Genomic DNA, 14388 nt, shown 5'->3' on the forward strand with positions numbered 1-14388 from the left:
AATGAGAGAAAGCTGTTGTCTGGCGCCATCTGGTGGACTACTGACGTACTTCCGTAGCGCACCCGCCTGAACACGAGTACACGTTCATTGGCTATCACTGCTGCCAATAAACGTCAACTTCCGGCAAAATATTGCGGGAAAGATGAGTGTTGAAAGTGACATTTACAGTCACGTTATGTCCGATCGATTCAGCTAAATAAAAATCTGTTTCAACATGAGGACTTTAGAAGAGGTTCAAGCTACACTGGAAATAGCTAAAGTGAAAGAGGAGGACCTGCAGTCCACAGCTTACTGTCTCACTTTTGGAGATAATGTATCGTCCGGTGACTACTGTCTGATGGAGCTGGATGAGACACTTTGCAAACACATTGAAGCAGGCAAAAGGTAGCGACATCATAATATAAATTCCTTTTATATCGGAATATCAGCAGTAATGTGTTCCAACACAACTAGCCGACTAAATGCGGTAACGGAACAAATGACTGGGTTGCATTCTGCTTTAGAAATGTTCGTCTGACCTCGTGTCTTTTCATTTTAAAGTCTTATCATCAGAGGCGATAAAGATGAGCACGCGGTTCTGTGTAGCGATGACAAGACGTACGACCTGAAAATTGCGGACACGTCGAATCTGCTGCTGTTTGTTCCCGGATGCAAAACTCCAGAGCAACTAACGTTACCTGACAACTCTACTCAACTCGTGCATGCACAGGTGACTACTGAGGTTACAAACTCCTCACCTTTCAGTGACTATTTACCTTTCTGAGATCAAAATAGGTCACCTATGAGATTTATGTAGATCCAATGAGAAATGTTGTGGCAGGGTGTTATTTCTTGTATTATATTATCTTCCTCACGGGAAGATAAACACTTGTTTTGGCCTACATAACCTTTTTTACATGTTTCAGGTATATGTACAAGTAGAAATGAGCATATAAAGCAAAGATCTTTTAAAAAGACAGCATTTGTTGTTCCCCTCAGTTGTGGCAAGTTTTGTCCAACCACTCAATGTTCTCACCTTTTTTACCCCTTACCTGTTTGCATCCCTGAATTCTTAAAACATGTGATGGACTGATATATTGCTGTGGCCGATATATCGGCCGGTTTGGATTTTTTTCATTATCGGCATCAGCCAATATATAGCGAATATGTATCACTGAGATGTAAAGCAGGTATTTGCCACTCAGTAACGTAATATGATCACAGTAAAATGGATCGTGTAAGGTGGATGAGATACAAAAACGGTATTGTAAGTAATATGTTTAAACTTTATTCATTAAGCCATGTTTGCCTGCCCACAATTAACGTAATGTCATGTGTGGACCTTTTCATGTGTTCAAGACTGTTACTAACTAGGCACGTAATACACAATAATTGTTCATTTAGTTTCACCGATTTTCTGTATGTCTCTCATTTGCTCGTTTAATAGCATTAGTGTTATATCGTGCTCTTATCAGCCACAGTGCTTTCTTAATATTGGTATCGGCAATTAAAAAATAATAATGTAATGTAATAATAATTTTCTGGCATTAAAATCATTCAAACTTGTTTTACAGATTTGGGGTTTTTCAAATTGTTACTGGGAGTTGAGGAGGCACAAACCAAAGTTAAAGAAACTTAAGAAACTTCTTATGGAGAATCCATATAATGGTCCACTGGTTGGCGTGCAAGAGGAAGAGCCAGGACAGAAGGTAGACTGATGCTGGTGGCAATATTTAGTTGTTTGTTTAAACTATTCATTTATCAACCATATTTTATGCTAACTGCATTGCAATCCTAATTTAAAGTGGAAGTTCACCCAAAAATCACCCACATGACGTTAAACATGTTTAGAGAAATTCCGGCGTCTTCGGAGCACAAATAAAGATATTTAAGTGACATCCGAGAGATTTCCAGGCCTCCTCATAGACATCATGGTGTCAGTTTTTGCCAAGGTCCAGAAAAGTACTAAAGACATCGTTAAATCGGTCCATCCGCGCATAGTGGCTCAGTTGAATTTTTTTGAAGCGACGAGAATGCTTTATGTGCGAAAAACAAACCAAAATACAGACTTTAATCGATATATTCTCCTCTGTCTTGTCAGTGTATGGCGCGCGTTCACGAGAGCACTTCTTCTTTGTCTTCTTCTTGGACGAGAGCACTTCAAAAGTAGACAGGTTTGTGCGCCGAACGCCGCACAGGGCTTGCACCTATTGGATGCCGGCGCTCTGACTCTCAACGCGGAAGCGCAACTCTGTGTTTACATGCAGAAGACGAAGAAGTGCTCTCATGAACGCGCGCCATACACTGACAAGACGGAGGAGAATATATCTATTAAAGTCAGTATTTTTGGTTTGTTTTTCGCACATTAAGTATTCTCGTCGATTCAAAAAAATTCAACTGAGCCACTATGCGCGGATGGACCAATTTAACGATGTCTTTAGTAATTTTCTGGACCTTGGCAAAAACTGACACCATGGTTTCAATGAGGAGGCCTGGAAAGCTCTCGGATGTCACCTAAATATCTTTATTTGTGCTCCGAAGAAGCCGTAAAAAATCACATAAAGTTGATTTTTGGAGGAACTATCCCTTTAATGTATTGTCATTTGTTAGTACGCGATATATGAACTTCTCGAAAGAATCCAAGCAAGTAAAGAAGAAATTGAAGCACACCTCCAGAACATTCATGCTTGTGAAATTGATGGTGAGCTACGATAGATTTTCTGTGTTTGCATCTGAAAATTTGGAGCAGTCTCCAAATACCACATTATATTTTATGCATGAAGGAAATAACTCTGTTCTCCACCTTAGAGTGAACTGATACATTAGTTTGTTTCACAGGTTTTTGGAGGCTCCTGGATTTTGATTATGAGATGAAGCTTCTGAGTCATGTGACCCAGCTGGCGGACTCCGAGTCTTGGTCTTTCAGCAAAGTTCCTCTCAGTGTCTGTCTGGAAGAGCTGGGACCTCTTGAGCCAAAGTAAGGTTATAGATGTAACAGTCACACGACTCATAAATGTACAGCATTTCCTAAACATCATACTTTTGTTTTGTGCATAGAGCAATGATAGAACATTGTCTCAACTGTTACGGAAAACGCTACAATAACGAAGGTTTGTTTTTTTTGTGTGTATTTTATTTCCAGTGCATTACAAATTTCATACAAGTATGCAATTTCAAACTTAACACATGTCTGTGTATATATTTATTTTCTGTTTAGATGGTCAGGTGATGTACGCATTGGACGAGGATAAAGTATGCAGGGCCACGGCTCAGCTACTACTGCAAAACGCTGTGAAGTTTAACCTGTCAGAATTCCAGGAGGTGTGGCAGCAAAGTGTTCCTGAGGGAATGACCACTAGACTGGATCAGCTCAGGGTGAGGACCTCAGTTTTATTGAAACAGAGAGCAGTGACCACATTGGTTAGCTTAAGACCCCTTAAACCAGCTCAGAGCACAGTTTAACAGCAGTACCTTGCTGGTTTGAGAGCCTTCAGAGTGCTTTAAAATTTGCAATATGCCAAACAAAACAGGTTGCTCTTCAGTTTTTCTGTATAGTGTGTGGTACACATTTCAAGGATCAGGGGTATGTATGTATAGTACAGTAGCATGTTTTTGTTTTTGTGTCTTTCAGGGTTTGGCTCTGTTAGATCAAAGCTCTAAACCCGAGACCATTTCACTGCTACGTGTTGAAGATCTACCTGAGGACACACTGGAACGATTCAACAGTCTCTTCAGCCTGAGACAGAAATGGACTCAAGATGATATTGAGCCATATATACAGTAAGTGCTTAAACTTTTTACAGTTAAAGGAAAAGTTCAGCTCAAAATCAAAATTGTGTTATTTTTACTCAACATATTTTAAGACGTCCGGGCATCTTCGGAACACAAATAGAGATATTTAAGTGACATCCGAGAGATTTCCAGGCCTCCTCATAGACATCATGAGATCCACAATTATCATAGCCAAAAGAATTCATGCTACCAATATTATCATGATATCAATGAAATTGAGAAAAATCAATAATAATGCTATAAGTCAAATTCATCTTATTTAGTTTTTCTCTTCTTTTGGCAAATGAATCCTACTCACACAATGCAAGTGTAGGAAGGTGGGCTCCGAAACTGCCACCACCTACTAGTATTATACAGTACATGTAGTATTAACACCATTTTAACCAATGTTCTTAGTGTCAAAAATATATTGCCATTTGATTATTTACGATAGTATTACATGTAGTATTAACACAATTTGAATCAATGTTATTAATATGAATAATACAATCCTGCTCTCTGCCAACGCCGACTGAAATCTCTCCACGTCTAGAAGAGGATTGATCATAGATAACACTCGAAAAACCTGCTCCCTGTTATTTAGAAGAGTTAAAGCAGGAGGTGGTGTGTCATAGTAGCAGTTATAGACAACATATGTTATATGTTTTTAGAAGGTACACATAGATAAGTCAGACATGGATTAGTAAACGGAAATACTGTATACATGATTTAACACTAACTGCAAAAACCATTTCTAGACCATTCAGTTATTTTCCAAAGAGATGTAAACAATGGTCACTTCAGTTATTCTACAACTACAAGGAAAAATCAACTCTAAAGAGACGGACTCAATAGATGACGAGTAATAAATCATATTCTTGACTAAACAGGGTTGGATATGTTAGTTAGAGGAGTCTGAAATCCCACCCTTCATAACCTGTGAAAAGAACTTGGTAACTGCACTTTTATATACAGACCTAAACAGGGCGGTTTCCCAGACTAGACCTTAGGTAAATTGGGATTTTTAAGTAGTTTTTAAAAACATACTTTACAAAAAACATTACTCTGCATCTTGAGACAAAACAAATGCTCTGGTATATTTTACAAGTTGTTTTAGATCAAGACATCTCTAAGATTTAAGTTGGTCTAGGTAGGATTAGGATTGAGCCTTGTCCAGGAAACCGGCCCTAAATGATTGTGATTGTGTTATTTTTTTAAAGCGATCTCTGTGGAGAAAAGCAGACCACTGGAGCACTCCTGACCAAACACGCCCGCTCGTCCATGCTAAATGGGAAAAAGGTCTATAATTCAAGAAGACCAGTAGCAACTTGACTTTAAAATATAATTTTGTAAAAGCATTGAATGTTTTGAATGTACAATTTATAAACACTTTAAATGTTACTGTTATGCTTTGTGTGTGTTGTTACGTGTACATGCCTGCACAAAATTGGTTGTACTGAAGAGTGTGCTTCAACAATTGATACTTAAAAATGCCAACTAGAACTAGGAAAACCTGCAAATAAAAGGGAATTCTGAACCCGAGAACTTTTTCCCCCATTGTTTGTATTTCTATACTATGGAGGACGAGAAATGACTTGAGTATAAATACATAAATGAATATATTAATACATGCATAAATAAATAAACACATGCGTAAATGCAGGAATAAATAAATAAATGCATGCATAAGTAGATAAATACACATGCATGCATGTATAAATAATTAAATCAATAAATGTGTAAATAAATAAATCTATACAAAAAATATCAACTTTGTACCATTTTTTAGTAATACTACATTTCTGTATTTCTACATTTTTTTAAATAAAAATCAAAAAATGATTTTTCTCATTTATCAAAAAATGAGATTGCTCTTGCCAGTCTCAAGGCTTAAATGACCGAGAGGAGGGCAGTCTCGGTGGAATGACCGCTCTTGAAACCAGACCGGTTGATGTCCAGGAGGTTGTTCTGCGTGAGAAGGGAGGAGAGCAGGTTAAATACAACACGCTCAAGAGTTTTGGCAATGAAGGGGAGGAGGGATACCGTTCTATAGTTTTCTAACAGTGCAGGATTAAGGAATAAAAAGGAATAATAGGAAGAAAGTAGAATCAGAGTAGCGTGTGGATAGGTTTTTCTGCTTTAATGTCAATTTCATAAACGCCATATAGAGAACATAGTATCCATCCATAACATTTAACACGATGAATAAATGAGTAGGCCTACAAAGGGACAACACAAAATGAATAGCTAAGGGGTAGAAATTTAGGGTCATTTTCAAAAAAAACTTTGACAAATCTGCTATACACATTTTTTACGCATGTTAAAAGCTTCCAAATAGAAAATCCACCCTATTTAGCCATAAATACGCAACTCTGTTTTTATAATGATGATGTTGTTAAGCCAATGACAGAAACTCAATGCAAATAAGAAATAAAATAATTGAATTAGGAGTAAGATTCAAGTTGTCCATTATTATTGGTAACAATGTCATCATGCTAGCGAATACTAATTATCACATTTTAGGCATGAAAACTACATTGTTTTTTTACTTTTTGAAGTCAGAAAGTCACTGTTTTTTGAGAATGACCCTTTAACAAAAAATAATTAAATAAACAGGATTTCTGTGTGAATGGTAATTTATTTTAAGGTCCAATTCTCGCTATTAACAAACCATTAACTACGACTTTTGCCTCAATAAACTCCTAATTTGGTGCTTATTAATAGTTAGTATAATAGTCGTTAGGTTTAGGTATTGGGTAGGATTAGGGATGTAGAGTATGGTCATGCAGATTTTGTACTCTATAAGTACTAATAAACAGCCAATATTCTAATAATACTATGCATGCTAATAAGCAACTAGTTAATAGTGAGAACTGTCCTATACTTAAGTGTGATCAATTGGTACTGGAACACCACGCTCTGCAGTAGGCAAACCACCATGTTTGGCTTTTATAATGACATTCCTCCAACAGAATTTGTGAAACTCCATGATGACAAGTACATCATCTGTGAACAAGGTTGGTGTCTCTTTTTCAATTTATTTTCATTTTCTCCCACAAAAGACACAAGACATGGTACTGGCATGATCCTGTCACAAAAACTAGAAAACCATCTGACAAGAAGGACAGGATCATGACACTTTCATATTTTTTTCACCACCTCTATCCCTTTAGTGGCTCAGGACCGCGTCGCATCTGGTTTGACAGTGTGAGATGACTTCGTAGATAAAGAAAGACTTGCATATCAATAAACGCTTTTAATATGAGAGGATCTGCACGCTGCCATTGTCACCCAGCGCAACATCGCTGACTGTACATGTCTTCATTGAACACCGTGTGGAGTGTTTGAGCATACTTGGATTTTTCAGATAAAAAAATTATTTGCGTCTTATGAAATTTGGACAAATAACGGACAATAGTGTTTTGTTTTAGCGTGATATTTTTAGACAAAAAAATAACTAGGTTTTTAGTAGTCTAGTTTTAATGAAAAGTCAGGGGACCCCCAAGTGTATTATTTTAGACCTTCGGAGCATGACCCAGACCAAAGAAGGGATGCTGGGTCAGTATATTTGTTGTTGTTTGTTTGGTGTATTATAAAAAATGTGCAAATGAATATATTTGTGTGTTTTTTCTTGTGTTCATCATGTGAAACGGGGGAAAACACAAGCAACAACTTACTACTTTTTTTTTGTAGTGTTGTTTTGTATTTATCTACTCAGTGTGTAAGACTAAGTTTTGTAGTCTGTGTTTTTGAGGGCTTTTGTGTCGTGTCTATGAGCAAAGTTTGTTTTTTCAACAAGATTGAACGGTTTTGAGTGGAAAGCTTCATTCTGACCTGAACATATGTTTGGGGAATGGGGTATATGCACACAGGACGATAACAGACATCACTAAAATCTCAACCAGCTAGGGGACTTCCGCTCTCATAGTGCTGAGGAAATTGTTCACTAAGCGATAACGATGTGTTCACTAAGAAAACGTTCAAATTTCAGCAAACCGACAGCACTACAGCTGAGCATTCCCTGATAGCGCACGTACATCTGGCAGACATCTATTTGATGTTTGCATTTTCATCTGCAAGACATCTGGCAGATGCTGTTTGCTCATCTGTCCTACGTCTCTGAGACGACTGCTGTCAGATGTCATATAGACCTCTAGAAGATGTCTGGAAGATGTGTATGATTTAGAATGGATGTACAACAGCTCTTTCTAAGATGTTTAGCAGAGGGTTTTTTTCCAGATCTCCAGATCTTTAGCAGACATCTTACAGATACCTGTGCTATCTGGGTTGTTGAGTGCCTCTGCGATCAAGCCTTGAGTAAGTGCAAAAGTGTACATTTTTTGAGCTTGAAATGTATAGCTTGAAGGCTTTCCCCTTTTTGGTTGTCAATGTATAGTGTTTGGATAATTTGATTCATGTCGTTGACCGTAATACTAGGTGCATATTGAAGCGACCGAGTGAAAAACGGCATAGATCCCTATGGACGCTATATACGTGCGGATGTGAAAGAACAAGTACCTTTCTGTATCTGCTTAAAAACAATAAACAGAAAAAGTGTAATAAAAGATTAACCCACCTCAAAGAAGTCAAGTGTTGTGAGGTCTTAACATTCTGACAGAGACGTGCTAAAATTCAACTTGTGGTCAGGTGTCCTGGTGACTGCCTCGATTTTACTGTAAATATGAAATTTCTTCAGTGAGCCACGTGTATACTTTATATATTGACATTCGTGATTTATTAAGCATTCAAGTGAGTCATAATGTAGTATTGTTTATTGAATTCATAAAACTGTCTACACGCTCTATCAGCGTTTGGAGAGTCGTGCAAAAAGAAGCCAAAATGGACCATCTCACAATGTTTCAAAAAAGATGTATAAAGTTTATGTGGTGTAGTTCTTTTCCAGTTTTCAGAGACATGTTACGGTCACTCATTTTTCTTTGCTATTTTTCCCACTTAGGCGGTGACTAAGGGTGGGTGAGGTGAGGTGTCTTGAAACTGAATGAGGTGAGATGACCATTATAAACTCTGTTACAAAGAAGACAGACAAAACCATTGGAAAATCTGTGACCTTCAACATTACGCATCTACTTGCATTTACGCACACACAATTCAGACTAATGATGGACATAGATGGACATTGTAGTGCTTTATCATATGTCTTCTACAATGTTTGGAAAATACAGTAAATGATTTTATCTGCAGATAATAATAAAATAATCTACATGTTTTTCTTCAAAAGTCTAAAAATGTATCATGTTGCTTACTATCATGCTCTGTTCAAGGCTGTTTCAAAGTTCAATCTATTACTGTGGATAATGCAGAATTACATGCTACTATAACTTTAATGTAGATTTGCAATGCATTTCCTTATTATTTTGTACATTTACACATTTGGCAGATGCTTTTATCCAAAGTGATACATTTGTTTCTGACTGTGTGCAATCCACTGAGCCACAGGAAAGCTATGTAAAAGCTATGGCTTTTGTATTTCAGTTTTTTGTACTCTTCACTTTGTAGCCTTGGTTTTCAATATCTCTCTTTTTTGTTCTTTTAGATTAGTTTCACAGATTTTAAATTGTAATCGTTTTGACAAATACCATAATTTACCAAAGTACATACTGCATCTTTATTCTCTCTCTCTTGTTGTGATGTTCTGCACCTGCATGAACTTGAGGGAAACTTCATGCATTCACTAAAATAACACTGAGGTCAACTCAGTTACAAATAATTGCAAAAAAGAAAAGCGAAGTTAGTTCTGAAACTACGGGAGCATATTGGTAGCTATTTTCAATTTGAAATGCAATACGCAAAATGGCAATGCAGTATGTAAAATGACTATGCAATTGTGTATTTAAATATACATTTTAGATAACGTGCATGTAACATGTAATAACAACTTTTTCATTTTCATTTTGCTACCGTTTTGCTTGACTGTCTTAAACATATATAATCAATCCAGGGTATGCATTTTCATTTTAATTTTGCAACTTAAAGAGCGTTAAAAATATCCATTTAAATAACATATTAAAACTAGTGTAGGAACTGACAAATGTAATTGATATAATTGAATTTTTATTTTCATTTTGCACTTAATGTTGCACATAAGTTATTTAAAATGTATATTTAAATACGCAATTGCATTGTCATTTTACATACTGCATTGCCATTTTGCGTATTGCATTTCAAATTGAAAATGGCTACCAATATGCTTCCATATGAAACAAGCCCAAGCTTCACCTTTTTGCAGATGCCACTTACAAGTTTCCAAAAGTGTCCAAATACTTAATTGTCATCTGTGAAATCTTGTACCTTTTCCTCTCCCTGTGAGGTGTATTAGCATATATGGTTAACACAGCGGAAGCAGTCATTATATGGTCCGAGGACCTTTAACCAAAATTCTCACGTTGCTTGAGGTTAACAGCTTTTGTTATAAGGACACAACACCCACTTCAGGCTCTGAAGTGGGTGTTATAGATACAGGAAACATCCACCTATAAATTTGCAACCACATGCAGACACAGAAAACACTTGACGTAGCCTATATATATGTATCATTATACACTTTCACAAATCTCACTGTGCACCCTTGAGGTATGTATTATATTATTCAATGACCATTTACAAACTTTGTAAACACTTACATGTACGTGCTATTCACTTATTCTTTTCATTTTGTTATCCCTGTTGAAAAAAAACAGCATACTGGCTAGTTTTGAAGCATGGTAGCTGTTTGTGCTGGTTTAAACTCATGTGCTGGTCCTTAGCTGGTCATGTGCTGGTTTTAGCTGGTCCTGAGCTGGTTTAGGACCAGCTTAAACCAGCACAAGACCAGCTTAAACCAGCACAAGACCAGCTTAAACCAGCACATGACCAGCTTAAACCAGCACATGACCAGCAACAGGGATCTAAAGTCTTATCTTTGTATTTCAAGATTGTATTTTAGGACTTCCAAGATCTAAAATGGCTGTCATAATCATCTTGTTGATCTGTCTGCATCTTTGCGCGGCTGATCTTGGAATCTTAGAAGTGAATCGCAGACCCTGTGCACCTTCTGATAACTGGTCAGGACCAGATGGATTCAAGAAACATCATCTACGTCGAGACACCCCAACCACAACTGACATTGAGGAGTGGTCTAAATTCATTGAAAACATTAAAGGCTGCTCAAGAGCCGTGCAAAGCTTTCTGAATCCTGAACAGAGGAGCAAAGTGAATCAAGTTTGCACTGAAGCTGGAGGCAAGATCAACGCAACAACAATCTGTGTATCAGCAAAACCAAAGTTACTTTTATTGAAGTAAGGGTGAATATTGATGAATGCAAAGTGTTTAAAGTTAGCAATGTGACCCAACACATCGTACTGGGCTGTGACAAATTAAGAGATAAATGTCTCCCAGTGCATTTTGAGAGTAACTCAAACAATATGACCCCAAAGAATAGCCATAGAAACTATGGTTCTGCACTGGATCTGTGGAATTCAAAAGTGAAAAGAGGTTAAACAGACCGGTTATGGGACTTTGTAGCCCATAAACTGCATAGAACATCTTTATTTTCTAAATGTATCAAAATACTTATTCTGGTTTTTGTATTATCCAATTAGTTATGAAATTTCTGGTTAGTTCATTTTTTTCACTGCCATTAAAATGGAGTTCTTTAAAACGTTTTCATCTGTTATTGCATATTATTAAGATGATTCAATTGTGTCATTCTGACATGTCTGTTTTTTGTTATTTATATGTCTCAAAAAAGATGCCAAAGTAAAAACATGTTGCTTGTAATATTGACAACCTACATATTTAATGAGATCTTTCGTCTTATTTTTTGGGATAGTGCTTAATTATAGACCTATTGACAGATAAACTTACTTTATAGATGCAAAACAATTACCCACTTCCTGTTAAGCATCCAACTATATAACCACACACATAAAAAAAGGGCTGTGAAAGATCTGCCTGTGTTTGATAACATCAAAACACTTCTCAAAATATGAGTAGGATTTCCTCTGTCAGGCCTGACAGAATGGGATATTCATTTAACATTTAACTGACCTCCAGTGTGTGGAGAAATTTAGGTAAAAAAGTTAAGCATCTTTCGGCATCCAGCTATTGATTTTCTCTCATTGCATTATTACATTATACATAATCTAATGAATAAGGTCAATGAATGTCACATATTTGCGAATAACTCGTGTTCATATTGTAAGTATTTTGTTTCTGCAGCTCATACACCCAGCATGAGTGAGCAGAAGCGTCATTGACAACAACAGGTTTAATTCCAGTGAAAAGAAATCATAATGCAACAAAATACAGTGACATTGCAGAGTATTCTGTGTTTGTACTTTTACGGCTACAGCAGGAAAGCCTTCATCTGAAATAATTGTGCAATGTTAAACAGTGTTATGTTAGGCCATTAAAAAACTGAGATGAAAAAAACATTTCAAATGAATTGAGATGAAAGAGTTAAAGACAGACAAAGGCTTAATAGAGAAGGTGGTTATACCCACTTCCTGTAGGCTTTTGAGTCATATAGCCTGTGTCACGCAAGACCACCAGCTATATAAGTGTAATAATTCAGAATCCTCTCACAAAAGTAAATCAGCAAAGGATTGTAAAAGATCTTTCTGCACTTAATCTGACTTTACAGACACTTCTCACAATATGGTAATAAACTCTTTCTATTTGTATTACTTCGTACAGCTGATGGTTAAGACACAGGGTATGAATAAACGCTTAGCAAATGTAAAAAGTACAGGCTTTGACTTTTTGCCAGTAACTTCATCAGGAACTGCAATATACTTTAATGTGAACGAAAACATACAAAAAATTATAATAAATAGCCAATCAAACATATTGCGATAGTTTTGAATAGAAAACAGAGTTTTACATCAGTGGAACCTTCTGCAAAACACCACGTTAGTGACTTGTATAGTGGAATATTACTCGCACTAAGTTACCAAGTCAAAAACCTGACAGGTGCGATTTTACAGGGGGATTCAGCTGCAAATAACACACCAATGTGCTAAGAAAAACAGCTAATTAATCATACTTTGCTAAATAAACACACTTGGTTCTGCCCCATCTTGTCTTGCTTTTCTTGATCTTGTGGCAGAGCCATGGCAGAACCTCTTGTTTCATGTGGAGAGAGGCTTGCCATACTCTCTCCGGTCCTGCCCTCTTGTTTCCTCATTAGTGCTTGTTATTAGTTCATGCCCCACACCTGTCCCCTATTGATTTGATTCCTTATTTAATGCCCCTTTGTTCTCTGTCCTGTGCTGGTTCATTGTGCGTGTATGTGTCATTTGTCTGGTGAGTTCCTGTCTCACCTGTTCCTGGTGAGTCTAGTCTAGTCTAGTCTAGTCTAGTCTAGTCTTTGTTCATTTTTATCTCCAGTCTGGTCAGTGTAGTTAGTCTCAGTCCTGTCTTGTCATGTCGTGTGATCCCCTTGTTTTATTATATTATCCCCACGTGGGTCTTTGTTTTGTACTTTTGTGAATAAATGTCCTGTTAACCCCTTACCCGCTGTCTGCACTTGGGTCCTCTCTCCTTGTCTCACCACCCGTTCATGACACTCTCTACATTATGGTCTAATTGATTTTTTGTATTTAACATCAGATTCTTAAAATGCTGTTATTCATGGTGTTCTTGACTCTGACTCTCCAATCATGTCTGGGTGAGATGGACACATCTAAGCCCTGCACCAACATGGGAAAAAAGGATGGTTACGACAATTTTTGTAGACATCATCTACGCAATGACATCCCAGACGATCTGAACAAAAAGACATGGAAGGAGTTCATTACAAAAATCAACACCTGGAACAGGACGAAGCAGTCTTTCTTCCCCTTCAATGAATCAAAGAGTGTGCTGGCTGTGTGTTCTTCAGGAGGAACGATTTATAAAGGCAACCTCTGCATCAGCAAAAAGCCACTCTACTTTTTTACTGCCGAGATCAACAGTAAGAATAAGAAAGTGAAAAGCGTCAAGTTTCAGAAGCAACATGTTATTCTTGCTTGTAGCAAAATCGAAAAGAAATGTCGACCTGTTCATTTTGAAGAAAACACCAAGGACTTTACACCAGATAAAAAACAACGAGACTGCAGTAAACCAAAGTTCACGGCAAATTAAAGCATTAGCTTATTACTTTGGAAGAAGTGTTTCCCTGGTTGTGAGTAACCTAATGCAGGCCTAACTGTAGACTTGCAGATTTTAGATATTATACCAGCGTCTTTATGTTATGTTCATGTGAGTTAATACAATTGTTAATGAAAAGTATACAATATTACCTTTCTTGTTCAAAATAATAAATGAAATTAGTTTCTCAGGACATCAGCAATAGCCTATAACCTTTTTAACATCAGCTGGTGTGTAGCAAGAATGTGAATATAAAGCACCACATGTCAATAGTGCAGGCCCTCAGCAATATTACTGTAAAAATGACTTTTTAATCTTTGGCAAAGTTTTATTGTTCTATTTTTATTATGAAATGTTGCTAGTTTTCAATAATGGCAAGCCTCGCAGTTTCAGTTCTTTAAGCATTTTCTATAGTTCAGTATAGTTTCAGTTTTTCTGTCTATTGTTTGTTTTTCAGTTGTAAAATATAAGGGCTGCTAAACTAAACGCATTGGCATTTTTCTCAGTGCC

The 14388-nt window shown here is 36.9% G+C and overlaps 1 protein-coding gene across 1 annotated transcript; it reads left to right on the forward strand.

Annotated features, from left to right (window-relative positions):
* The first annotated feature begins 123 nt into the window (after window positions 1-123).
* On the forward strand, window positions 124-5500 carry dscc1 (DNA replication and sister chromatid cohesion 1). Its single transcript, XM_057339996.1, has 9 exons — window positions 124-384; window positions 541-709; window positions 1554-1688; window positions 2590-2680; window positions 2818-2956; window positions 3037-3089; window positions 3197-3354; window positions 3611-3759; window positions 4971-5500. The coding sequence occupies exons 1-9, from the start codon at window positions 215-217 to the stop codon at window positions 5080-5082; spliced, it is 1176 nt and encodes a 391-aa protein (XP_057195979.1). The 5' UTR covers window positions 124-214; the 3' UTR covers window positions 5083-5500.
* Window positions 5501-14388: the final 8888 nt, after the last annotated feature.

This window comes from Triplophysa rosa, linkage group LG8 (genome assembly GCF_024868665.1).
Source record: "Triplophysa rosa linkage group LG8, Trosa_1v2, whole genome shotgun sequence".
In the NCBI taxonomy this organism is placed as follows: Eukaryota; Metazoa; Chordata; class Actinopteri; order Cypriniformes; family Nemacheilidae; genus Triplophysa; species Triplophysa rosa.

Excerpts from the sequence above, each read along its gene's own strand:
- dscc1 (XM_057339996.1), top strand. The coding sequence starts at position 215 with ATGAGGACTTTAGAAGAGGTTCAAGCTACACTGGAAATAGCTAAAGTG. Across the intron at positions 710-1,553 it reads CTCAACTCGTGCATGCACAG|ATTTGGGGTTTTTCAAATTG; the intron begins GTGACTACTGAG and ends CTTGTTTTACAG. Across the intron at positions 1,689-2,589 it reads AGGAAGAGCCAGGACAGAAG|TACGCGATATATGAACTTCT; the intron begins GTAGACTGATGC and ends GTCATTTGTTAG.